Genomic DNA, 23,755 nt, shown 5'->3' with positions numbered 1-23,755 from the left:
TTTAAAATAAAAGCTTTTCTTGATTCATTCATTGTTTTGTGCAGAAATATGAACTTCATGGCGTCCATTTTATGTTTGGTCGACTGATTCTCGTTTGTTTAACTGTTTTTAATGGTCAATATCAAAGATAACTAAATGAAACATTTGCATCAATGTTTTCTTGTGAAGTTAAATATTGTCATTAATAATTAAATTATTAATAGTAAAATTAGTTTTTGTTGAATTGGGGCAACAATTCCAAAGAGCCAACTTTATTTTCTCTGGATGAATTAAAGGATGTGAGAAACAGAAACAACAAAGAAAATGAGCATCACATGATCGCTGACATGTTTGACTCAGTCTGAGAATTTATTAACAAAACGCAGCAAAACATTCAGCAATAAATTCGGCTCTACCAATCAATCAATCAATCAATCAATCAATCAACCAACCTACTGAAGAAAAGACAAGAATTTAGCAAGTAGAAAATTAAATTACAAAATATAATGAAAGGACATGAAATATTGAAAAAACAAAAGAACGTTTCTTAGCTTGCTCAACTCTAAATCTGTTTACATTTAAAACAAATCTTTATTTATCTTGGTTCTGGTTTACTTAGATCAAACCTTTCAGAATAAAGTTAATAGAAGTTACTGAAGGGAGATGAGAGCTCAGATGTGATGCTCTGTGGTGACATCATTGTAATCATCATCCAATCCTTGATCAGAGAGGGCTGGTAGATCACTTCCTGTCGGAGTGAGTTAAAAAAAAACTATCAGAAAATGTCAATCAGTTGAGTCATTGATTGATTAATTTTTAGCCCAGTGATTTTTTTAGAGTGTTACCTCATTTCCTGCTTTGACATAAAGACACCATGAGGAGAGTGGAGATGCAGTACGGATAGAAGACCAGCAGGTGGCAGACCAGTCTGATCAGGAGGGAGGCAGAAGGTGGAGAAGTGGGCGGAGCTAAAGTTGAAGGTTTTTCTACAGAGAAGATCTGATCAGTTCAATGTTGGAGAGAAAATGTTTTGATCTGAAACTGAAGCTGCTGACCTCTGACCTTTGACAGAGATCCTGCTGGATGGAGACTCTCCATGACGGCTGATGTTACATTTATAGAGGCCTTCATCAGAGCTGGAAACATGGAGGAGGGTCATGTGACCTGATGGTCCATCACCAATGAAGGAGCCATCTTTATAGAAAGCAGCTGGGAGGTTGTGGGTTGGATTCTTTGCTCTGCAGCTCAGAGTGACGTCATCTCCCTCCATCACAGGGAGGACAGGACTCTGCAGGATCACTGATCCACCTCAACACAGAGACAAACTACAGCATTTCATCCATTTCCACACAGCTTCAGCAACACTAACTCCACAGTCTGATCTTACCAGAGACAGCGGACCGGACCCTGGAGGCTGCAGGTGTGTGTGTGCAGGTGTGTGTACCTCTGTGGTTCCGTGCTGTTTGGTTTCCTCCGACAGCCACAGAGACAGAACCGTCGGGTCCGACTGCTTCACACTGGGCTCATCCAGAACCAGTAGGCCCAGGTTGTCTGGTTTCCCATCTGGCCTCGGTACCTGAACACACCACACACATTTCAGATCAGGGCAACCCAGTTGAGACGGTTCTGAAGTTTTGATTTGGACCCAGTTCTGATACAGGGTTCGTTTTCCAGCAACCTTAGAACAAACAGAACCAACTGTAGTTCTGAGAGTTTATAGAGAACAGCTGGGGTTCTGTCCAGGACCGGTTCAGAACAGACTGGACCACGGTTCTAAAACATGTTCTATCAATAGAAGGCCTGGTTCTGACCCGGTTCCCAGTGTTTGGTACCTTTAGGAAGGCATCGATGTCTCCTACAGCTGGGATGAAGTCCGGGATAAAGACCTTGAGGCAGAGGTCCAGTTCCTGGTTCTGAGGAGAGTACCTGAGAGAAAATTGACCCGTGTATCAGATCCAGATCTTCTGACCCAGTGAAGCATGTAGAACCTGCAGGACTCTGGTTCTGGGCTGTTTCTGGACTCCCTGCAAGAACCTTCTCTTCTCTACATCATTAACCTGTGAAGCTACAGGAGAACCAGATGGTTCTGATCCATTAAATATAACAATAACACATCACATCTGGATCAGAACCAACTAAACTCTTTCAAGTGTAGAGAGCAGAAACCAGAACCTGGAGCTTCAACTGCAAATTCTACTGGGTCAGAAAAGCCAGGTTCTGTTACATACAGAACCGAGTGATAACCCACATCCTACTGGTGTCAACATGCTAGCATTAGCCCTCATGCTAACGTTAGCCTTATAGCTAAAATTCTAATAATAATTATATTTAGTATACAGAACGCTGCACAGTGGCGCAGTTGGTAGCACTGTTGCCTTGCAGCAAGAAGGTCCTGGGTTCGGTTCCCGGCCGGGGTCTTTCTGCATGGAGTTTGCATGTTCTCCCTGTGCATGCGTGGGTTCTCTCCGGGTACTCCGGCTTCCTCCCACAGTCCAAAAACATGACTGTGAGGTCAATTGGTTTCTCTAAATTCTCCCTAGGTGTGAGTGTGTGTGTGCATGGTTGTTTGTCCTGTATGTCTCTGTGTTGCCCTGCGACAGACTGGCGACCTGTCCAGGGCGTACCCCGCCTCTCGCCCGGAACGTAGCTGGAGATAGGCACCAGCAACCCTCCCGACCCCATTAGGGACAAGGGTGAACAGAAAATGGATGGATGGACGGATAGTATACAGAACAGAGTAAATCACTATTAGTCAACATGCTAATAACTAACATATGCTAATGAAAGTTGTTAAGCTAACCTTCACATTTTAATTAATTTTTAGCTCATTCAAGTTCAAAAATACTTAAAGGGAAAATTTAATGTTGTTATAATTCATATTAATTAAAATTCTTCAAAGAGTTATTATAGATAGTGGCAGCTGCTACACACTGGTTTTTGTGGGGTATCGCTAGCAACATGCTAGCGATACCCCACAAGGGTATGTGTGGGCTAGCATGTTGCTAGCGATATAGCATTTTATTTTACTACTTACAGCATTTTAGCTAATCTTAGCATTTTAACCAATTTTTTATTTTATACCAACGTTTGTCAACTGAATGTTTGAGTAACAATGCTAAATTTAGCTAAAATATAGTCTATAGTATGTGGAGTGTAATTAGCCTGTTGACTATTTTAGGTTATATAACAATGTTTTCGTACTGATTGGACTAAGTCCATATTATCAGAACCAACCTGTCCAGCTTTAAGTGAGTGGGACAGATGTTCAGAACCATCTACAGTGGAATTCAGGTCCTTGTATGAACCAAAGGTTCTTTTGGTTCTACATGGTTCTGAAGGACTGAGGTGTGTGTCTTTGCTCACTGGGTGATGTACTGGAACAGCTCTCTGATCTCCGTGGTAACCGGCAGGTTGGAGTAGTCTGCAGGGTCGTACACTCCCTCCAGAGTTTCAGTGGGCTCATCGTCATCATCAGACTCCTCCTCATCGAAGTCCTCCTCTTCTTCCTCCTCCTCATCGGAGTCCTCCTCTTCTTCCTCCTCCTCATCGGAGTCCTCCTCCTCTTCCTCCTGGGTCAGACCGGGCCCTGGCTTCAGCCCCGCCAGCTCTGTGGCCCTCACAGGTCTGTGCTTCTCATCCAGCGGGATCCTGCTGCTGCTGGTGGACATGATGCCAAGAACCTTATTGCTGCTCCACTCTGTCTGACAGGAGGAAAACATGGAGGTCAGAGAGAAGCAGTCTGACCTCTGACCCCTGAGGATCAGCTGAAAGGCCATCAGGAAGTAGAAAACCCCAATCTAAGAGGGGCGGCGTTGGCGGGAATCCTTTTATTGATGTTTAGAAAAACTGCATTAATCTGTTAATTATTTCAAGAACCAAAAACTGAGGAGACATATTTTATTATTATATATATAAAATATATACAGTTATATAAAATATATTGTTAAAGCTGAATATTTTTATTTTTGCACAATTTTCTAGAGGGGAAATAATAAAATTAATCTTTTCTGAGCCTAAAACTCCGAGTTTTAGACTCCCGGCTTCCAGATTTAACAGCGGGCAGCTCAGCAGGCTGTGACCGGGTACCTGTCTCTGTCCTCGGGGAGTCGAGCTGTAGACACTCGGTACCTCCTCTCCGTCCTCCACGTCCAGACTCTCGTCGTAGGGTTGGTTCCTCAGCAGCTGGGGGTCCTTTCCCCGGTCGGTCCGCTCCATGGGTCACAGCTGCCTGAGGAGATTCGGGTGGTACCTGGGTTACAGCAGCTTCAGCTTCAAACCGTTACCTGATGTACCGAAAGCAAACCTAACAGAACTAGCGAAGCTTTAGCCCGAGCTAACCGCTACCAGCAGCTCGTAAATCGGCTTTTAAACAACTAAAAGCACAAAGTAACCAAGTAAATGCGCAGCGAAAACTTCAAATTTGTCGTTTAGAGACTGAAAATAATCGCCTGACTGCAGTTTAAATCTGTTTATCCTCAACCAAACGCTTCTTGTTACAGCAGTTATAGAAGCGACTGAGGAATGTACTGTATCCTAGCAACGGAAGATGGTTGGCAGCCAGATGATGTGGAGCATCACCGCCACCTACTGGTCAGGAGGGGAATCAGGAGTTTATAACCCGGGATGGTAGAGGCATTGGAGGTACACAAGAAAATACATCTTTTTCCTTTGTACTTCTGCTTGTGATCGCTTCAAATTTTGTTTTGTCAGATATTTCTGACTTAATAGTGTTTTGATTTCTGTCTTACTATGTTTAATGTCAATGGCTACAGTAGCTGTCTGTGTTGCTTGCTAAGCAAACTTATCTGCTTGTCATTCCCTCTTACTCCTCTAAGCTGCAGGGCATAATAAAAAGCTCATAAACGTTTTGCAGCTGTAGCAATATATATTTTTTATGTTCTGCATAAAAAAGCCCTCAGTGTTTTACTGCAATAAAATGGAAGAAATCCAAATCTTGATGTTCTGAAAATTTTAAAATTTAATTTTAAAGATACAAAAAAAACATCTAATTAGTTGAACTGAAAATTAAAGAACCAGACTTCAGCTGTTTTTCAGCAAACAAGAGAGAAACTTCCTTATAGATTGAGAGATTTATTGCAGCGTCAGACTTTAAAATAAATATGATAAAATGTTTGAATGAAAGTCTGAACAAGCAGTTAAACTATTAGAAAGTTTCCCTTCTTCTGTTACCAGCTGCAGGAAGTTCTGATGGAGGACCGGCAGAACATCTGAGACCTTCACACCTTCTGTGTGTTTCTACTCATGACTGTGATGGTGTATTGATGTGTGGAATACAGCTGAAAAAAGCTGGTTTGGGTTCTGAGTCCAAAGACCGTCCAGTCTCTTACATATTATGTAAAATCAACTTTTTTGAACTCTACATCATGTTATAATATTATTCGCTCATCAAAAACATACCTTGAGTGTTGCCCTGATTCTTCAAGCATGTTTGAGAAATCCTCTAATCTCCATGGCAACCATTCAACTGTTCAAAACACCTGGGTGATCCTAGCTCCGTCTCCGAGGTGTAGCTCCTCCCACACTCAGCTCCTCCAGATTAGTTTGTTGTTCAAACTACATCTTTGAACAACAAGGCAAAGTTCAAACACCTTGTTGAACTAAGCATCTGCTGAGCTCATTACAGGAGCTACTGCTCAGTGAAACTCTGCTAAACATGTTGTTAAAGGGTTAACAGAGGAGCATTGTGATGACTTCCTGGAGGCAGAGTTTCAGTGATAGCAGGAGCTTCTTAAAGAGACAGAGGCTCAATTTCAAGGCATTAAATTATGACGTCAGATTTATTTTATGTTATATATGTAAAGAAAACAACTGAAGCATTAACTCCACATTTTATTCCAAAGTTGAAGATTACAGTTTCAACAAATAAGAAAAAACAAATATTTTTTATAAAAGCTTTAAAGAAATGCTCCCAGAAAACGAAGAGGAAGAAGACAGCAGGAGCAGAGCAGGATGAGAATGTTTGGTTCAGAAGTGATACTCTGTGGTGACGTCATCATCATCATCATCATCATCATCATCTGGTACCAGCTCAGCCTGGGGGGGCGGAGTCATCTTCACACATGGTAACGGGTCACTTCCTGTATTTAGAGGAAGTTAAAGAGAAAACAATTTATTACCATTAATACAACTAATTCAGGAAGCTGGATAATTAGAGACATTTATAAAGCAAATTAAATAAAATATAACAACAAAACCAGAATCAGTGAAGAACATCTGTCAGTCAGTGATTGGTTGGATCATCAGGTCAGTAAATGATTCAGGGTTTTACCTTTGGTTCTGAGTCCAAATGAAAACCCCAAGAGGAAAGAGCAGATGAAGAACAGGAACATCACCACCAGGTGGCAGAGCAGAGTGATGATGAGGAGAGGGGAAGGTGAGTAAGTGGGAGGAGCTTCTATAGTAGGAGGAGCTTCAGTAGTGGGCGGGGCTGTGGATGTTGGTTTTTCTGCAGAGAGAATCAAACCTCATCAATTCAACATTTACAGATGAAACTGACAGATTATTTGATGAGTTCATTACTTGTAATTCACACTGATTACTAGAATAAAAGCAGGATACAGTGAACCCTCGTTTGCATTCCTAAAAGAACCCGTGATCGGCGAAATCTGTGAAGTAGTTACCTTTATTCTTTTTACAACTATTATACAGCATAATTAAATACTCTACATTGAAACCAAAGAACGAAAACTGATATCAGGCCTAAGCATTTTATAACAAATAAAACACTTTCTTACAAATAACTACAGTAAAATAATCATTTTAGTCATCAACACGAATCACAGTAGGACAAATTGTGACTCGAGTATTTCACTGATCCTCTGACCTGACTCTGCTCTCTAGTGTCTTTTCTTCTGAAGCCTGAGGTGCAGGTGAGTTTTTTTGAGAGAAGAACATCGTTATCGGTAGTTGTTGTCGCTCTTTTTTAATGTGGGCAAAAATCTTTGCCAAAATTTGCCAAACTGTGTTAGGTATATTTAAATACCGTAATGTTATTGGCACGTTATGGTATATAGAGAAGAAGCGCGGAGACTGTTTAGCCAATCAGCACGCAGAACACAATGCACTGTGAAAAAAAACTGCACAAAAACCTCAGAAGCCGTGAAAGATGAACCGCGTTATATTGAGGGTTCACTGTATTTGTGGTTTTTTCTTTTTATTTGCAGAGAATTAAGAAACCATTTATTCTATAATCTGTTTAAACACCAACAATAGGAATGATGGATTCAGTCATGATGAATTTTCTATCTATCATTAAAAGGATCATCTTGAATTAAGCACATTTCACATTTCTATTTTGAAATTACTTTTTCCTATTTGATTTCTAGCTTACACAGATTATTGGAAAAAAACTAAATATTAAAACACAGAGTTGTAGTGATTTACATGTTGCAAAACTAAAGAGAAGCTGCTGACCTCTGACCTTTGACAGAGATCCTGCTGGATGGAGACTCTCCATGACCTTTGACATTACATTTATAGAGGCCTTCATCAGAGCTGGAAACATGGAGGAGGGTCATGTGACCTGATGGTCCATCACCAATGAAGGAGCCATCTTTATAGAAAGCAGCTGGGAGGTTGTGGGTTGGATTCTTTGCTCTGCAGCTCAGAGTGACATCATCTCCCTCCATCACAGGGAGGACAGGACTCTGCAGGATCACTGATCCACCTCAACACAGAGACAAACTACAGCATTTCATCCATTTCCACACAGCTTCAGCAACACTAACTCCACAGTCTGATCTTACCAGAGACAGAGAGCTGGATGCTGCTGCTGCTGCTGGAGGATCCAGACATGGACTCACACCAGTACAGACCAGTATCTAATGGGACGAGGTAGTTCATGTTACAGGTTGAACAATTTAATTTCCCCCATACTTCACATCGCGTCCTGGTTCCTCTGGTCGTGTTTCTCCTCACAGTCCATCCATCAGGTCTGTTTTCATCCTCACAGATCAGAGTCACTGATTCTCTGATAAAGAACTGAGATCTGCTGGGACTCACAGTCAGATGAACTGAAATAATAAAACATTCATCCTTTCATTAGTTCCACAGGATCAAATCTAGATCTAGAGTTAACAGAATCAGGTTGTAACCTTGGTTTGTTGAGCGGCTCAGCAGAGAGATCAGAGCTGCAGAGAAATGAGTCTCAGGTTAGTTGGAGCTTTAATCAGCTTCTGCTGTGGGAAGCAGCAGTGATCGTCTCTCAACATTTCCACACCAACATCCAGCAGATGGACTCACCCAGCAGCCTGAGGACAGATGTTCCCTCCATTCTGCAGCTGGATCCAATGAGACCAGCAGCAGTTTGACACTCGCTGAAAACATCCTCTTCCTCTTCCTGGATCTCTACGTCGTCTTTTAGTCGACCACAAAGTTTAATTGTTAAAGATTTTGAACGTTGATAAAACATCTCTAACTTTTCTTGACCACATCTTGTTGTCATTAGTCTGAAAACTTTTAACCTCAGTTTCCTGATTGTCAAACCAACTCAAACTTCTGCAGCTTTTAGTCCGACTGGTTAAACTTTTTCTCTTGTTTCTTTTCTCTCATCTTGTTGCTTCAGTTCAGCATTGTTTCATCTGAGAGGAAACCAAAGAGCAGAGAGGACTGAGAGTGTGAAGCCACACAGTTTATTTATTCTCTGACCTCAGATCATCGAGCAGCAGCATGGAGGAAACATCTCTACTGAGGCTGATCTGTAAGTAACGACTCATTTTACTCTGCTGACTTCATGGAGGACAAACTTCAAGCTGACCTGAGAATCATTTCTCTGCAGCTCTGATCTCTCTGCTGAGCCGCTCAACAAACCAAGGTTACAACCTGATTCTGTTAACTCTAGATCTAGATTTGATCCTGTGGAACTAATGAAAGGATGAATGTTTTATTATTTTAGTTCATCTGACTGTGAGTCCCAGCAGATCTCAGTTCTTTGAATATGAATCAGTGACTCTGATCTGTGAGGATGAAAACAGATCTGATGGATGGACTGTGAGGAGAAACACAACTTTAGAGACCAGGACTGAATGTGATAAAGATGGATGGTGGAGAAAAGATGGATCTACCTGTAAAACCAGCAGCATCAGAGAACATGACACTGGTCTGTACTGGTGTGAGTCCATCAATGGATCCTCCAGCAGCAGCAGCAGCATCCAGCTCTCTGTCTCTGGTAAGATCAGACTGTGGAGTTAGTGTTGCTGAAGCTGTGTGGAAATGGATGAAATGCTGTAGTTTGTCTCTGTGTTGAGGTGGATCAGTGATCCTGCAGAGTCCTGTCCTCCCTGTGATGGAGGGAGATGATGTCACTCTGAGCTGCAGAGCAAAGAATCCAACCCACAACCTCCCAGCTGCTTTCTATAAAGATGGCTCCTTCATTGGTGATGGACCATCAGGTCACATGACCCTCCTCCATGTTTCCAGCTCTGATGAAGGCCTCTATAAATGTAATGTCAAAGGTCATGGAGAGTCTCCATCCAGCAGGATCTCTGTCAAAGGTCAGAGGTCAGCAGCTTCTCTTTAGTTTAACAACATGTAAATCACTACAACTCTGTGTTTTAATATTTAGTTTTCTTCCAATAATCTGTGTAAACTAGAAATCAAATAGGAAAAAGTAATTTCAAGAATAGAAATGTGAAATGTGCTTAATTCAAGATTATCCTTTTAATGATAGATAGAAAATTCATCATGACTGAATCCATCATTCTGTGTTTAAACAGATTATAGAATAAATGGTTTCTTAATTCTCTGCAAATAAAAAGAAAAACACAAATTTGTTGTTTTTATTCTTATAATCAGTGTGAATTACAAGTAATGAACTCATCAAATAATCTGTCAGTTTCATCTGTAAATGTTGATCAGGTCGTTTTCTCTCTGCAGAAAAACCAACATCCACAGCCCCGCCCACTACCGAAGCTCCTCCCACTACAGAAGCTTCTCCCACTTACTCACCTTCCCCTCTCCTCATCATCACTCTGCTCTGCCACCTGGTGGTGATGTTCCTGTTCTTCATCTGCTCTTTCCTCTTGGGGTTTTCATTTGGACTCAGAACCAAAGGTAAAACCCTGAATCATTTACTGACCTGATGATCCAACCAATCACTGACTGACTGATGTTCTTCACTGATTCTGGTTTTGTTGTTATATTTTTTGAATTTGCTTTATAAATGTCTCTAATTATCCAGTTTCCTGAATTAGTTGTATTAGTGGTAATAAATTGTTTCCTCTTTAACTTCCTCTAAATACAGGAAGTGACCCGTTACCATGTGTGAAGATGACTCCGTCCCTCCAGGCTGAGCTGGTACCTGGTGATGATGATGATGATGATGATGATGATGATGATGATGATGATGACGTCACCACAGATCATCACTTCTGAACTCAACAATCTCATCCTCCTCTGCTCCAAATTTCTTCTTGTTCTTGTAAAATTGTTTTAATGGATGAATAATTAAAGCCTCATGAATGAATAAAACTCAAAACCTTCTTTAATTCAAAGCCAACATCAAACATAAAGATGCAATAGTTTTATTAAAATTCTACAAACATTTAAGAAAGGACAATTAATTAAACATAATTTAGATTAAAAAGAGGAACAAACTAAAACACTGATTTTGATTCTCTGACTTTCTTTATTATCCTGTAAAAGTTTTTCCTCCAGTCACATATCAGACTCTCCAACAGAACACATGATGGCATCAGTTTGATCCTTGTTCTGATTGAAGGTTCTGTTATTTTCTACCCTTAGACAACTTAACGAAGAAACCTAAATTGCAGTTTGGGAATCTCCCCCACAGAATGAACCTGATTTAGTTTTAAAGTGTTTTTTTGTTCATATTTTTAAAGCAGCTGGCGCTCTGGTTTATGTAAGTTATAGAGTTATAAATGGAGTCCAGCTGAGGTTCACAGGTATGGTGCGGTTTCATATTCATGGTCATAGTGGTGAGGAAACGACAACTTGGGAACAAACTAACTGGACATTAACTGGGAGAGACTCGATAAAGGACAAACTCTTAGTGACTCGTTTTCAGTCCAGTGATGTAGTTTAAATAACTCTGGGTTAAGGCAACCTGCTGTTATGGTGAACTGATGCTTTTTGCATGAACAGTTCCCAGGGTAGGTCACTTTTTCTGGGCCCCTCATGATTGACTGCATGTTGCAATATTCATAAAGAAAAATAGACAACCATGCACACACACACTCACACCTAGGGAGAATTTAGAGAAACCAATTGACCTGACAGTCATGTTTTTGGACTGTGGGAGGAAGCCGGAGTACCCGGAGAGAACCCACGCATGCACAGGGAGAACATGCAAACTCCATGCAGGACAAAGGGTGAACAGAAAATGGATGGATGGATGGAAAATAGACCAGGAAGGAACTGAGAGACGGGTGGAGATGTTAGGGTGGTGGGCGTTAGGCAGAATCTGACTGATCCAAGACTCTGTTACGTCTGACGAGTCCTGGAGAAGGCCGGCCCGGTTCTGATGAGATTTGTGTATGTAAGATTATTTAGCAGGTTGCCAGAATCATTGTTGACTCTTGATGAATAAAAACTTTGCAAGACCGACTGATTTTAGGTGTAATAGGAGTAAAATATTGAATAAAATGTTGTGCTTGTCAAGGTTTTAGCAACGTTCTGGACCCACATGCAGGAATGTACTCAGGAAACCAGGAAGTTTTGGGGATTTATTTACAAGGAATAAACGTTAAATGTGCGATGACAGGTCTGCTGATGGCCAGGCTGGGAAGGACTGACATGATCGGCGTTGTGGAGAGACAGACCAGGAAAGTGAGTATAAAGAACAAACTGGGACTCGGACTTGTGGATTGAGCTACTCGTGCCGGGGAATTTCCTCCAGGGAGAGGTGATGAGGATCAAGGAGTCCTGGAAATGATCCGACTCTGCAGACACAACTTGGCAGGTCGTCCCTTAGTTCTGATGACCGGGAGCAGTAGAGGACGGGGCAAGCTCCAGCCCCGAGGGGAGGAGATGGCTCCAGGTGTCCAGCCCAGTCCAAAAAGTCCAGAATAACTCTTGCGGGGATGCAGATCTCAGGCTGCTGGGTTGAGCGATCCAGGACCGGATCCAAACTGCGATCCTGGTAACTTTGGGCGAAAGAACGCAGATCAGGAAATATACCTGAAACAGACACAAATAATTTCTAGAGGCTTTGGATTTCAGAATGACAGTTTCTCTCTGTGGTGGTGAAACTTGTAAATCCCTCTACTGCAGGCATGTCGATGTTGTAAAGATATATTATCATGAGCTTTATTATTTGGGTGTAAAGCCCCGCCCTCCGGCCAACTCTGACTTGTTCCACTAAGAGATAAATATCATTTGCAGTTCTTGAGCAACTGAGAAGATGAACAAGGTGAAAGTTTAAGTTGTGGATTTAAACCTTGAACAGTCGGTTCATGTTTAACACATGAAAATATGTGTTGAGCTCTAGTGACAGATTTCTGCTGCTTCAGGTTTAATTTTTGTTTTGTTTCAAAGGTTTGCAGTAAAGAGGAGATTTCAGTGATGAATCAGTTAAAATCATTCAGACTCAAAGCTGCAGAGGTTTGAGTTGGTTTGACAGGCAGGAAACTGAGGTTAAACGTTTTAAAGGTAACAGGAAGTGGTTATCAAAAGTCAGACATGTTTTATCATCCTTCCTCCTAAAGCTTTAGCTGTACAGGCACATCTATAAAGTTTTCTCTATCATGTCCATCCAGTGGCTGGAATGGATCAGCAGTAGCAAAAACAGAAGACATTAACTTGAATTAAACTCAGGTGAGGAAAAAATTTGATCCCATATTGTGGATGGATATTCAGAAATGGACGGTGAAAAGACGGACTTTGAGTTTCATGGATGTTTTTTCCATGGTTGCCTAGAAAAGTGTTTTTACCGTTCAATAAGTGTCTGTTGAGACGAGCAACATTCAAGGAGATTTATCCAGCAAACTCACAACCTGATGTTTTCAAACCTGAATTTTCTCCTGCAGGATCTTTTCATTGTGGCTAAATGTTGTGATCTGATCCTGCTTTAGAGAGAAATTCTGGTCTGAACCTCTGCTGTAAACTCTGTTATTTAAAGCAACATTATTGCATTGAATTGGGTTCATCCAACTCTGAGGTCAAAGAAGAGGAGAAAATGTTTTTGCAGTTATTCCCAATATCTTTATTTGACTTGGTAGCTTCAATAAAACAACAAGAATTAACAGAGACTCTTAAATTCTGTGGACAACTGGGAGCGGTCAGATTAATTTGGGTCACAGAGAGAGAAACAGCTGCTCATAGAGCATCTATGATCAAATCTGTTCATTTCACAAGTGATGCTCTGTGGTGACATCATCATAATCATTGTCCAATCCCTGTTCAGCCTGGCTGGGTGGGGTCATCACCATGGAGACTGAAGAGTCACTTCCTGCAGTCAGAGGAAGTTGAAAAATAAGGATAAATTCTGACTTCAAGTCAGTGAATGTGTCAGTGTTTAACCTTTGACCCTGTGTCCATATAAAGACACCATGAGGAGAGTGGACATGCAGTACGGACAGAAGACCAGCAGGTGGCAGATCAGCCTGACCAGGAGGGAGGCAGGAGGTGGAGAAGTGGGCGGAGCTAAAGTTGAAGGTTTTTCTGCAGAGAAGATCTGATCAATTCAATGTTGGAGAGAACTGTGTGGCTTCACACTCTCAGTCCTCTCTGCTCTTTGGTTTCCTCTCAGATGAAACAAAGCTGGTCTGAAGCAACAAGATGAGAGAAAAGAAATAAGAGAAAAAGTTTAAACCAGTCGGACTAAAAGCTGCAGAAGTTTGAGTTGGTCTGACAATCAGGAAACTGAGGTTAAAAGTTTTTAAGTTGAGCAACAAATTTTAACAAAAAAAAAGCTTTGTGGTCGACTAAAAGACGACGTAGAGATCCAGGAAGAGGAAGAGGATGTTTTCAGCGAGTGTCAAACTGCTGCTGGTCTCATTGGATCCAGCTGCAGAATGGAGGGAACATCTGTCCTCAGGCTGCTGGGTGAGTCCATCTGCTGGATGTTGGTGTGGAAATGTTGAGAGACGATCACTGCTGCTTCCCACAGCAGAAGCTGATTAAAGCTCCAACTAACCTGAGACTCATTTCTCTGCAGCTCTGATCTCTCTGCTGAGCCGCTCAACAAACCAAGGTTACAACCTGATTCTGTTAACTCTAGATCTAGATTTGATCCTGTGGAACTAATGAAAGGATGAATGTTTTATTATTTCAGTTCATCTGACTGTGAGTCCCAGCAGATCTCAGTTCTTTATCAGAGAATCAGTGACTCTGATCTGTGAGGATGAAAACAGACCTGATGGATGGACTGTGAGGAGAAACACAACTTTAGAGACCAGGAAGCGATGTGGAGATGGATGGGGGAAATTAAATAGTTCTACCTGCAACATCAGCAGCCTCTACAAACATGAAACTGGTCTGTACTGGTGTGAGTCCATGTTTGGATCCTCCAGCAGCAGCAGCAGCATCCAGCTCTCTGTCTCTGGTAAGATCAGACTGTGGAGTTAGTGTTGCTGAAGCTGTGTGGAAATGGATGAAATGCTGTAGTTTGTCTCTGTGTTGAGGTGGATCAGTGATCCTGCAGAGTCCTGTCCTCCCTGTGATGGAGGGAGATGACGTCACTCTGAGCTGCAGAGCAAAGAATCCAACCCACAACCTCCCAGCTGCTTTCTATAAAGATGGCTCCTTCATTGGTGATGGATCATCAGGTCACATGACCCTCCTCCATATTTCCAGCTCTGATGAAGGCCTCTATAAATGTAACATCAGCCGTCATGGAGAGTCTCCATCCAGCAGGATCTCTGTCAAAGGTCAGGAACTTTCCATCATGATTCCTTAAGACATTTCTGTTCTTAAAACTTCTCATTGATTTATGGATAATTTGCTATGAAAATAATTTTTTTAAATTTAATAGCAGAATTTGTGATAGTCTGGAAAAATCAGAACTGCTCTCTCTCCACATTGTTATTAGCTTTGCAGCAATAGCTTAAACTCGAGATAAAACAATTCTGAGTTCATGAGAACAAGATTGGACTAAATTATAAAATTTCTTTCAAGAATCTTGAAAGATCAATTCATTCTGCAAAACTTCAATTTTTCCATCCATCTTCTTCCACTTATCCGGGGTCGGATTGCGGGGTAGCAGCTTCAGAAGGGAGGTCCAGTCTTCCCTCCCCAGCCTCTTGTTCCAGATCCTCCCTGTGAATCCCAAGTCGTTCCCAGGCCAGCAGAGGAACATCGTCCTTCCAGCGTGTCCCGGTTTTCCCCTCTTCCCGGTGGGACCTGAACTCCTCACCAGGGAGGCGTCCAGGAGGCATCCTGACCAGATGTTCCTCAACTGGCTCCTCTCAATGTGAAGGAGCAGCGGCTCTACTCTGAGTCCCTCCCGGATGACTGAGCTTCTCTCTCTAAGGGAGAGCCCAGCCACCCTACGGAGAACACCCATTTCAGCCGCTTGTATCCGCGATCTCATTCTTTCGGTCATGACCCAAAGCTCATGACCATAAATGAGGGTGGGAACGTAGATCGACCGGTAAATTGAGAGCTTCGCTTTTTGGCTCAGCTCTCTCTTCACCACGACGGACCGCTACAGCGCCCGCTTGACGGCAGACGCTGCGCCAATCCGCCTGTTGATCTCCTGCTCCCTTCTTCCCCAATACGTGAACAAGATCCCGAGATACTTGAACTCCTCTACTTGGGGCAGGTCACCCCCCCTTGACCCGGAGAAGGCACTCTGCCCTTTTCCGGCTCAAGACCATGGCCTCGGATTTGGAGGCACTGATCCTCATCCCTGCCGCTTCACACTCCGCTCCAGCGAGAGCTGCAGATCACATCCTGATGAAGCCAAAAGGACCACATCATCCGCAAAAAGCAGAGATGAGATCCTAAGGCCACCAAAACGGATCCCCTCAACACCTTGGCTAGTCTAGAGATTCTGTCCATGAAATTAATTAACAGAATCGGTGACAAAGGGCAGCCCTGGCGGAGTCCAACTCTCACCGGAAACGAGCCTGACGGAAATGAGCCCAGCCGGGCTCCATGGGTAAAAACCCGGCCACTAGGTGTTCGCCATTATGCCCCCCTCCAGGCCTGGCTCCAGAGTGGGGCCCCGGTGACCCGCGTCAGGGCAAGGGAAAACGAAGTCCAAAGTTTCCATTCATCATCGGGGTCTTCGGGCTGCGCTTTGTCTGGTCCCTCACCTAGGACCTGTCTGCCTTGGGTGAAACTACCAGGGGCATGAAGCCCCAGACAGCAGAGCTCCTAGGATCATCGGAGCTATGCTCCACATCAAACCCCTCCACCACGATAAGGTGGCAGCCCAAGGAGAGGATGTCAATTTTAATGCAGTTTTATAGTGTCACGCCCCACTTATAGGCGATGACAAAAATGGGAGACAGACGAGCGGATCCACAGAGATAACAATTTATTTTTATCCCAAATATGTGCTGGGTGAACTGCTCAGCCAGTCCGAGAGAGAGATGTGGACCAATGCTGCTTCTCCCGGTCTGGTCCGGAGGCCAACCAAGCAGACCCCGTGACTGACGGGACGCCAGTATTTATCAGCCACCCGGTGCGTTCAATTAACAGGCCATTCCCCCGTTTCCTGAAAAGAACAAAGAAAACAAATAATGGACTAGAGACACCTACTGGATAGGAGGGGATCGTCACACCCCCTCCCATAAAAATGGAGTCCCTAATGGAACTCCAAAAAAACCACAGCAAGTCAACTGAACTAGGTGCCAAGTACAATACTATCAGACTTTGCTGCCTTACCACAATCACCCATTCAATCCCCACCTCAACAGCTCACCCACACTAGCCACTGGAGAAGCCTATAAGAAACCTTTAGAGAAGGAGACTGAAAATTAAATGCATAGTCCATTAAATCTAAGGACAAAGTGCCCTGGATAAAGCATCCGCCACAATATTGTCCGAGCCTCTAATATGGCGGATATCCAGGCAATATGGCTGCAAAAACAACATCCATCGCATCAATCTGCGATTCGGACACTGTAATGAATGCAAAAATGTTAGGGGGTTGTGATCGGTATAGACCACCAGAGGAACACTGCCAGAATCCAGGTATACCTCAAGATGCTGTAAAGCCCAAATTAATGCCAATGTCTCTTTTTCAATGACAGAATAGTTCACCTGAAAATGGTTGAATTTTTTAGAGTAGAAACTCACAGGTCGATCAACCCCATCATCATCTTGCTGAAATAAGACAGCACCTGCACCTACATCACTTGCATCCACATGCAGGTCAAAAGGATGATCCAGTCGTGGAGCTGCAAGGACAGGGGAAGAACAGAGTACAGATTTGAGATCATCAAAAGCTTTCTGACAGGAAGCTGACCAGGTGTACTTCACCTTATCCTTCAGCAAATCTGTCAGTGGAGAAACCACCGTAAAAAAGTTCTTACAAAAACTGCGGTAGTACCCCACAAGACCCAGGAACCGCTTGAGTTCTTTTTTTGTGGTTGGTACAGGATACTGCAAAATTGAAGTTACTTTGGCTTCCACTGGACGCACTGTCCCTTGCCCCACCACCTTACCCAGATAGGTAACAGTGGCTTTAGCAAACTCACACTTGGACAAGTTAATGGTCAGGTGTGCTTCAGCCAGTCGTTCGAACAGCTTACGTACGCGAGCCAGATGTTCTTTCCACGTATCACTAAAGACCACCACATCATCCAAATATACGGCACACCCCTCCAGCCCAGAAACCACCATATTCATGAGACGCTGAAACGTTGCCGGTGCATTTCGCAATCCGAAACTCATGACAGAGTAGGAGAACAACCCAAAGGGAGTAATAAAGGCAGAAATCTCTCTAGCTCTCTCAGACAATGGAACTTGCCAATAACCCTTCAATAAATCAAATTTGCTGACAAACTGAGCTGAACCCACCTGATCAACACAGTCTTCCATGCGTGGCATAGGGTAAGCATCAGATTTTGTAACCATGTTCACTTTCCGATAATCCGTACAAAATCTAAAACTTTTGTCAGCCTTCTCCACCAACAAACAAGGTGAAGCCCAGCTAGATGCAGAGGGTTCAGCAATACCATTATCAAGCATGTACCGAATCTCGCCGTCCATGACCTTCCGCTTCTCTACAGATATCCTGTAAAAACGCTGCCGAATTGGTCGTGCCTCACCTACATCGATATCATGTTGGATTAAGTGTGTTCTACTGGGCACATCACCAAACAAACAACGATATTCATTAAACATAGCAGTCAACTCAGCGACCCCCTCCTGAGACAAGTGTGCAAATAAAGAATCCAGATTCCTCAATGCATCAGAATTGTTTAGCCTGCCAGTCAACAAACTCTCATGAGGTGAAATAACCTCATCATTGTCAAGTGCAGACAAGAAACCTAAACCACCCACTGTAGTAACAACAGAGACAGTCCTGTCAACCTGCGCCTCCACACCTTTACTAGCGGACACCTGTGAGTCCCGAGTGTAGTATGGTTTTAATAAATTTACATGGCAAAGTTGTGTTGACTTCCTCCGCCTTGGCGTTGACAGCAAATAGTTTTGATCTGACAGCTTGCGCAGAACTGTAAATGGGCCTGTAAATTTAGCCTGAAAGGGGGAGCTGACAACTGGTAATAATGCAAGTACCCGATCACCAGGACTAAAACACCGATGTTCCACCTTACGGTCATAGATGCGTTTCATTTTCTCCTGAGAAGAGGTTAACTTCTCCCTCGCCATTTCCACCCCCACATACAAACGACGCCTAAAACCATTGACATAGTCAATTAAGTTACTCGGAGGTTGTGAAGGTCTCACAGCGTCATGCAACAGTTTAAGCGGCCCACGCACTGCATGTCCAAAAACAAGCTCGTTTGGACTAAAACCAGTGCTCTCCTGCACCACCTCACGAGCAGCCAACAGAAGCCAAGGCAAACCATCCTCCCAATCCTGGTTTAACTCCACACAGTAACCACGCAACAAGGACTTGAGGGTCTGATGGAACCTCTCGAGAGCACCTTGACTTTGAGCATGGTATGCAGAAGCCTGATTATGCGTCACCTGTAACAGTTTCAAAACTTGAGCAAATAAATGAGAAGAAAAACTTGAACCTTGATCAGACTGGATAACTTTCGGAATACCAAAAATGGAAATAAACTGGGTCAGAGCCTTCACCACAGATCTAGCAGTGATAGTACGGAGTGGATATGCAGCTGGATATCTTGTTGTCTGACACATTACGGTCAACAAATAATTACTCCCAGCCTTAGAACGAGGCAAAGGACCAACACAATCAATAATGAGATGTTCAAAGGGTTGCATAATTACCGGAATTGGATACAAGGGAACCGGTTTAATGTTCTGGTTTGGCTTTCCTGTCATCTGACATGTATGGCAGGTTTTGATATACTCGGACACATCCTTTTTCAACCGAGGCCAAAAAAAATAACGCAGGATATAATTATAAGTTTTGTGAACCCCCAAATGTCCCGATTGAGTATGGGAAGCCCGCAACACTTCACTGCGAAATTTAGAGGGAACAACAGTCTGCCAGAGTGGACCACCAACAAAATCTTCCCCATGTATCAACCATTTCCGTACCAGCAATCCATCCTTCAACACGTACCCACTGACCACACTCTCTTCCTCAGTGACAACCTGATCAAACAGATGACGAAGAGAAGAATCTGCCCTCTGCTCCGCCATCAGGTCACTATGAGAAACAGACAAAAGAGAAACAGGGACATAAACAGAGAAAAAATCACTTTCCTCTGCTCCCCCATCATCATGGTCAGGGGGCGATGCAGATTCAGCACGGCACATAGCTCGTGTCACTGCACAAGCCGTAAAAACCCCAGGGAAACACTGAGCACTCTCATCCAACTTCCCTAAAACAGGGGAAGAAGTTACTATGGGTGCAGGTAGCGGACAATCAGTCCACACCCGTCCACCAGCAAGATCATTGCCCAAGATTACATCCACTCCCTCTAGAGGAAGTGCAGGGCGGACTCCCATAATAACCTCACCCTGAACCAATCCAATAGTCAACGTCAATTTATGCAGTGGAACTGGTTCCACCAAAAGCCCCATGCCCCGCATCAAAACATGGTCTCCAGTGTCGGTTTCCTCAGAAAAGGGTAATACAGAGCTCACAATATATGAATTAAAAGCCCCAGTATCCCTCAAAATTTTTACCGGCACTGTAGCATCACTCCCCACTATGGACACATGGCCATCAGAAACGAAAGGAGAAAAATCCCCCTGGTCCAAGGTGTACTTCCGTCCTACTTCCACCTGCTTAGAGGAAACAAAACCAGCACGTTTTTCAGAGGCAGCAAAAGCAGCAGATTTCACTTGAGCACCCCGTTTAGGGCATTCACGCTTCCAATGGCCCCTGGCTTTGCAATAATGACATACGTCAGTGGGATCCAAATAAACATGCCCACCGGAAACCCGTTCTGACTTACTGTTCAGATCAGGACCAACACCTTCCTCCTTCGCATGACTTCCCACAAAAGAGTGGCTGCTGCTCCTGTAACCAAAATCATTACAAGCTTGATAACCACGGCCAGCCCTGTGTATAAGAACATACTCATCTGCTAGCTTAGCAGCTTCAGCAGCTGTCTTCACATTATGTTCACAGCAATATGACTTGGAACAGAGTTTTTAAACTGTTCCAGGACAACCGTATGACAGAGGTCAACAAAAGAGCTAATCTTTAAGGAAGCACACCACCTATTGAAATGGATTCCCAGCTCCCTGGCAAACTCAACATGGGTTTGTTTCCCACCCCTCTGCCATGTCCGAAACCTCTGTCTGTAAGCCTCTGGTACTAACTCATAAGCTGTTAAAACAGCCTTCTTCACAGTGGCATAAACTTTACTGTCATCCACTGTGAGAGCAGAGTATGCTTCTTGAGCCTTGCCTGTGAACACACACTGTAAAAGCAGAGTTCGGTCCAGATCAGACCAACCTCTACTATCAGCAACACGCTCAAACAGGGAAAAAAATGTATCTGGATCCCATTCAGAAAACTGAGGAACTAAACGCAGATTATTGCCAACATCAAACGAGCTAGAAGTTCCCCTACCGGAAGCATCGAGGGGGGTGTGGCCATCAGTAGTCGAATTCAATCTACGTCCTTCCAACTCCAGTGTTTTCACATCCAATCTTTTCTGTTCTATCGCAGCCTGCAACAAAAGCAGCTCCCGCTTCTGTTCAAAAGTCAAGCTAGTGTCAGAAGCATCAGTGTCCAACCATGTCCCGGTAGCCTGCAATTTAACTGGTCCTAACACACCTGAGTCAATCAGATTAGCTTTAATGATAGCTCGAATACTGTCTTTAGACCGCTTATCACTGACCTCCAGTTTAAAATGTTCAGCGATCTTTAACAATTGTTTGCGTGTGCAGCTCTCCAACCCCTCTTCAGACGGATCTCGCAAAAACTCGTCAACAGCAGCCATAACATTAACAATTATTCACACAACACCTGAATTCCAACCCTACCAGTAGCACTCTGAGCTCCTACAATCCCAAAACAATCACAGCGTCACAGTGACCCTGTCCCTCTAACTGCCTAACCAGAATCTAACTAATCTCCCCCCTAGTCTTCGGGTGTTACCGTGATGGGTATTTATGCACTAGCGCCCGAGAGTCCGGAAAAGCAACCAATAAATGGCGACCCCCCCTGCAACTCCGGATGTGCTCCCGAGACAACTGCTCTACTCACGTACACACCACACTAAAATCCCCCCCCCCCCCCAACAAACTCCATACAGGAAGTCGTTGTTAAGCCTAACAGGGACAGAAACACCGCAACTTACTACGATTGTACGGAAGCGAGCAGTCAAACTGCTAGACAAACACAGCCTCTCAAAATAGATGTATAATGGCTGCACTCACCAAACCAAGCACGCTCGTCAACGTCCCCCAACAAGACAGAGTACACAACTCAAAACACACTACCTGACAGCTGATCTGGATTCACAACTGACGAGCCCCCATTTGTCACGCCCCACTCATAGGCGATGACAAAAATGGGAGACAGACGAGCGGATCCACAGAGATAACAATTTATTTTTATCCCAAATATGTGCTGGGTGAACTGCTCAGCCAGTCCGAGAGAGAGATGTGGACCAATGCTGCTTCTCCCGGTCTGGTCCGGAGGCCAACCAAGCAGACCCCGTGACTGACAGGACGCCAGTATTTATCAGCCACCCGGTGCGTTCAATTAACAGGCCATTCCCCCGTTTCCTGAAAAGAACAAAGAAAACAAATAATGGACTAGAGACACCTACTGGATAGGAGGGGATCGTCACAAAAGATTTTTGCCACAAATGGTTTAAAAAACTTTTTATGTTTTTAGACCTTACAGCAGAGCTTCAGGTAAACATATCTGCAGTAACAGTGACCATTTCCCATATGCCATTGATAGCCAGTGATGTGACTGTGATGTAGCTCAACGTAGTTGTAGACACTCAGCCAACGGTTATCATAACAAAGAGTTATGTTTCTATTAGCATTTGAACAATTTTCAGTGTTTACCTTTTCTTCATGTCTTTCCTCTTGATTTAGTGTCTATTCTGCTAAAGTTGGTTTGGGGATGGTTGGGGTATCGTCTCCTTCGCCTTCATCATGCAAAGCCAGTTGGACACAGTTGAATATCACAGAACATCAGTCAACTCTGTGGGAGATTTGGTGATGTTTTCATGAGATGTGATTTAACAAGATCTTGTAATTCCTCTAATCATTACTCTTCATTCACAGATGTTATAATCTAAACATGAAATATGTTTCCACAATAAGCAGTAAAACACAGAGATTATCTAAGTATACCTAACTGGAGTGTAAACGATGCTAAAACCACCGTGATTAGAGTCTGTAGGTGAACAGAATCAATCAGCTGAACTTACTATACAGGTAAACGTGACCTCTGACCCCAGAATTGATCAAGATGAACTCTTTCTGCAGAAAATTCCACAACCACTAGAGAAACTCCACCCACCTTTGCAACTCCACCTCCTGCCTCAGCCTCCAGGAGCATCAGGCTGGTCTGCCACCTGCTGGTCTTCTGTCCGTACTTCATCTCCTCTCTGCTGATGATGTCTTTATACTGTCAGAAAGCCAAAGGTAGCACTTTGTTTCTGATTTGTCAGTCCATTTCCTGTTATCAATCTTTACCTTTCTCTACCTGCAGGATGTGACCTCTCTGTTTCCATGGCAGTAACTAATCCGACCCAGGCTGATCAGGGATTGGATGATGATTATGATGTCATCACAGAGCATCATTTCTGAACTGAAGAGATTATGCCATCACTCTCTGCTCCTGTTGTTTCTTACAGTTATCAAGATGATGTGAAGGTTTTCACTGATTCAATCCAGTCTGACTTCAACCTGTTTTGGTTTATTTACAGATTCAAATTTACATTTTTCACTTTTCTTGAAAAGTTCCTGACAGTTTCCTAAAGAATAAAGTTTCTGTTTTATTGATGACAAGCTGAAAGTTTTAGAGGCTTCTCAGGTTTATTCATTTAAAAAAACTGTTTAATTTTTGTAAATGTTCCCTTTGCCAATAAAACTACATCTTGATCATTTTTTTTATTGCAGATGTTCAATGTTCTTTGAAATCAGAGATTCTCAAACTTCTCAGCCTGTGACCCTCAAAGTAACAGAACAAAGGATCTGATTGATAACAGGGACAGAACATTAGCTGCAGGAGTCTCCTCTCCTTGGAAAGGTTGAGAGTCCAATCATG

At 43.3% G+C, this 23,755-nt stretch overlaps 4 protein-coding genes and 2 long non-coding RNA genes across 9 annotated transcripts; 2 read left to right on the top strand and 4 right to left on the bottom strand.

The window, feature by feature from the left end:
* Nucleotides 1–327: 327 nt before the first annotated feature.
* Nucleotides 328–4,775, bottom strand: LOC114157645 (intraflagellar transport protein 46 homolog). 2 transcript variants are annotated; one of them, XM_028038779.1, is made up of 7 exons: nucleotides 4,066–4,775; nucleotides 3,343–3,680; nucleotides 1,812–1,905; nucleotides 1,367–1,555; nucleotides 1,042–1,287; nucleotides 825–965; nucleotides 328–727 (listed from the first exon to the last, which is right to left on the bottom strand). In XM_028038779.1, exons 1-5 carry the CDS (start codon nucleotides 4,192–4,194, stop codon nucleotides 1,276–1,278), a joined length of 762 nt encoding a protein of 253 aa, XP_027894580.1. In that variant the 5' UTR covers nucleotides 4,195–4,775; the 3' UTR covers nucleotides 328–727; nucleotides 825–965; nucleotides 1,042–1,275. The 2 variants fall into 2 exon arrangements, with proteins under 2 accessions (XP_027894580.1, XP_027894581.1); XM_028038780.1 differs by having other exon boundaries at nucleotides 1,424–1,555; nucleotides 4,066–4,773.
* Nucleotides 4,483–5,392, top strand: LOC114157682 (uncharacterized). The gene is made up of 2 exons (XR_003598219.1): nucleotides 4,483–4,620; nucleotides 5,173–5,392. It is a non-coding gene; the product is annotated as an uncharacterized LOC114157682 (long non-coding RNA).
* A 424-nt stretch (nucleotides 5,393–5,816) lies between these two features.
* On the bottom strand, nucleotides 5,817–6,717 carry LOC114157673 (uncharacterized). The gene is made up of 2 exons (XR_003598210.1): nucleotides 6,269–6,717; nucleotides 5,817–6,077 (listed from the first exon to the last, which is right to left on the bottom strand). It is a non-coding gene; the product is annotated as an uncharacterized LOC114157673 (long non-coding RNA).
* A 132-nt stretch (nucleotides 6,718–6,849) lies between these two features.
* LOC114157644 (high affinity immunoglobulin gamma Fc receptor I-like) lies at nucleotides 6,850–8,474 on the bottom strand. Its single transcript, XM_028038778.1, has 4 exons — nucleotides 8,242–8,474; nucleotides 8,094–8,129; nucleotides 7,746–8,012; nucleotides 6,850–7,666 (listed from the first exon to the last, which is right to left on the bottom strand). The coding sequence occupies exons 1-4, from the start codon at nucleotides 8,441–8,443 to the stop codon at nucleotides 7,395–7,397; spliced, it is 777 nt and encodes a 258-aa protein (XP_027894579.1). The 5' UTR covers nucleotides 8,444–8,474; the 3' UTR covers nucleotides 6,850–7,394.
* Nucleotides 8,475–8,561: 87 nt separating this feature from the next.
* LOC114157633 (Fc receptor-like protein 5) lies at nucleotides 8,562–23,601 on the top strand. 3 transcript variants are annotated; one of them, XM_028038762.1, is made up of 7 exons: nucleotides 8,562–8,698; nucleotides 8,777–8,812; nucleotides 8,894–9,166; nucleotides 9,246–9,428; nucleotides 14,763–14,825; nucleotides 22,972–23,130; nucleotides 23,198–23,601. In XM_028038762.1, exons 1-7 carry the CDS (start codon nucleotides 8,668–8,670, stop codon nucleotides 23,293–23,295), a joined length of 843 nt encoding a protein of 280 aa, XP_027894563.1. In that variant the 5' UTR covers nucleotides 8,562–8,667; the 3' UTR covers nucleotides 23,296–23,601. The 3 variants fall into 3 exon arrangements, with proteins under 3 accessions (XP_027894563.1, XP_027894562.1, XP_027894561.1); XM_028038761.1 differs by lacking the exons at nucleotides 14,763–14,825; nucleotides 22,972–23,130; nucleotides 23,198–23,601 and adding exons at nucleotides 9,874–10,050; nucleotides 10,241–10,467 and having other exon boundaries at nucleotides 9,246–9,491; XM_028038760.1 differs by lacking the exons at nucleotides 14,763–14,825; nucleotides 22,972–23,130; nucleotides 23,198–23,601 and adding exons at nucleotides 9,856–10,050; nucleotides 10,241–10,467 and having other exon boundaries at nucleotides 9,246–9,491.
* LOC114157600 (uncharacterized) lies at nucleotides 16,422–20,616 on the bottom strand. The gene is made up of 2 exons (XM_028038699.1): nucleotides 17,203–20,616; nucleotides 16,422–16,618 (listed from the first exon to the last, which is right to left on the bottom strand). Exons 1-2 carry the CDS (start codon nucleotides 20,098–20,100, stop codon nucleotides 16,592–16,594), a joined length of 2,925 nt encoding a protein of 974 aa, XP_027894500.1. The 5' UTR covers nucleotides 20,101–20,616; the 3' UTR covers nucleotides 16,422–16,591.
* Nucleotides 23,602–23,755: the final 154 nt, after the last annotated feature.

The sequence above is a fragment of the Xiphophorus couchianus genome, chromosome 14 (genome assembly GCF_001444195.1).
Source record: "Xiphophorus couchianus chromosome 14, X_couchianus-1.0, whole genome shotgun sequence".
NCBI lineage: Eukaryota > Metazoa > Chordata > Actinopteri > Cyprinodontiformes > Poeciliidae > Xiphophorus > Xiphophorus couchianus.
The sequence above is the reverse complement of the archived record's forward strand: the minus strand, read 5'-3'. Positions and strand labels throughout refer to the sequence as shown.

Coding starts and splice junctions, on each gene's coding strand:
- LOC114157645 (XM_028038779.1), bottom strand. CDS start 4,194: ATGGAGCGGACCGACCGGGGAAAGGACCCCCAGCTGCTGAGGAACCAA. Junction 3,681..4,065: donor CTCCCCGAGGACAGAGACAG/GTACCCGGTCAC, acceptor TCCTCCTGTCAG/ACAGAGTGGAGCAGCAATAA. Junction 1,556..1,811: donor ACATCGATGCCTTCCTAAAG/GTACCAAACACT, acceptor TGGTGTGTTCAG/GTACCGAGGCCAGATGGGAA.
- LOC114157644 (XM_028038778.1), bottom strand. CDS start 8,443: ATGACAACAAGATGTGGTCAAGAAAAGTTAGAGATGTTTTATCAACGT. Junction 8,130..8,241: donor ATCTGTCCTCAGGCTGCTGG/GTGAGTCCATCT, acceptor ATTTCTCTGCAG/CTCTGATCTCTCTGCTGAGC. Junction 8,013..8,093: donor GAGCCGCTCAACAAACCAAG/GTTACAACCTGA, acceptor TTATTATTTCAG/TTCATCTGACTGTGAGTCCC.
- LOC114157633 (XM_028038760.1), top strand. CDS start 8,668: ATGGAGGAAACATCTCTACTGAGGCTGATCT. Junction 8,813..8,893: donor GAGCCGCTCAACAAACCAAG/GTTACAACCTGA, acceptor TTATTATTTTAG/TTCATCTGACTGTGAGTCCC. Junction 9,492..9,855: donor CAGCAGGATCTCTGTCAAAG/GTCAGAGGTCAG, acceptor AATGTTGATCAG/GTCGTTTTCTCTCTGCAGAA.
- LOC114157600 (XM_028038699.1), bottom strand. CDS start 20,100: ATGCGGGGCATGGGGCTTTTGGTGGAACCAGTTCCACTGCATAAATTG. Junction 16,619..17,202: donor ATGATGGGGTTGATCGACCT/GTGAGTTTCTAC, acceptor TGTTCTTTTCAG/GAAACGGGGGAATGGCCTGT.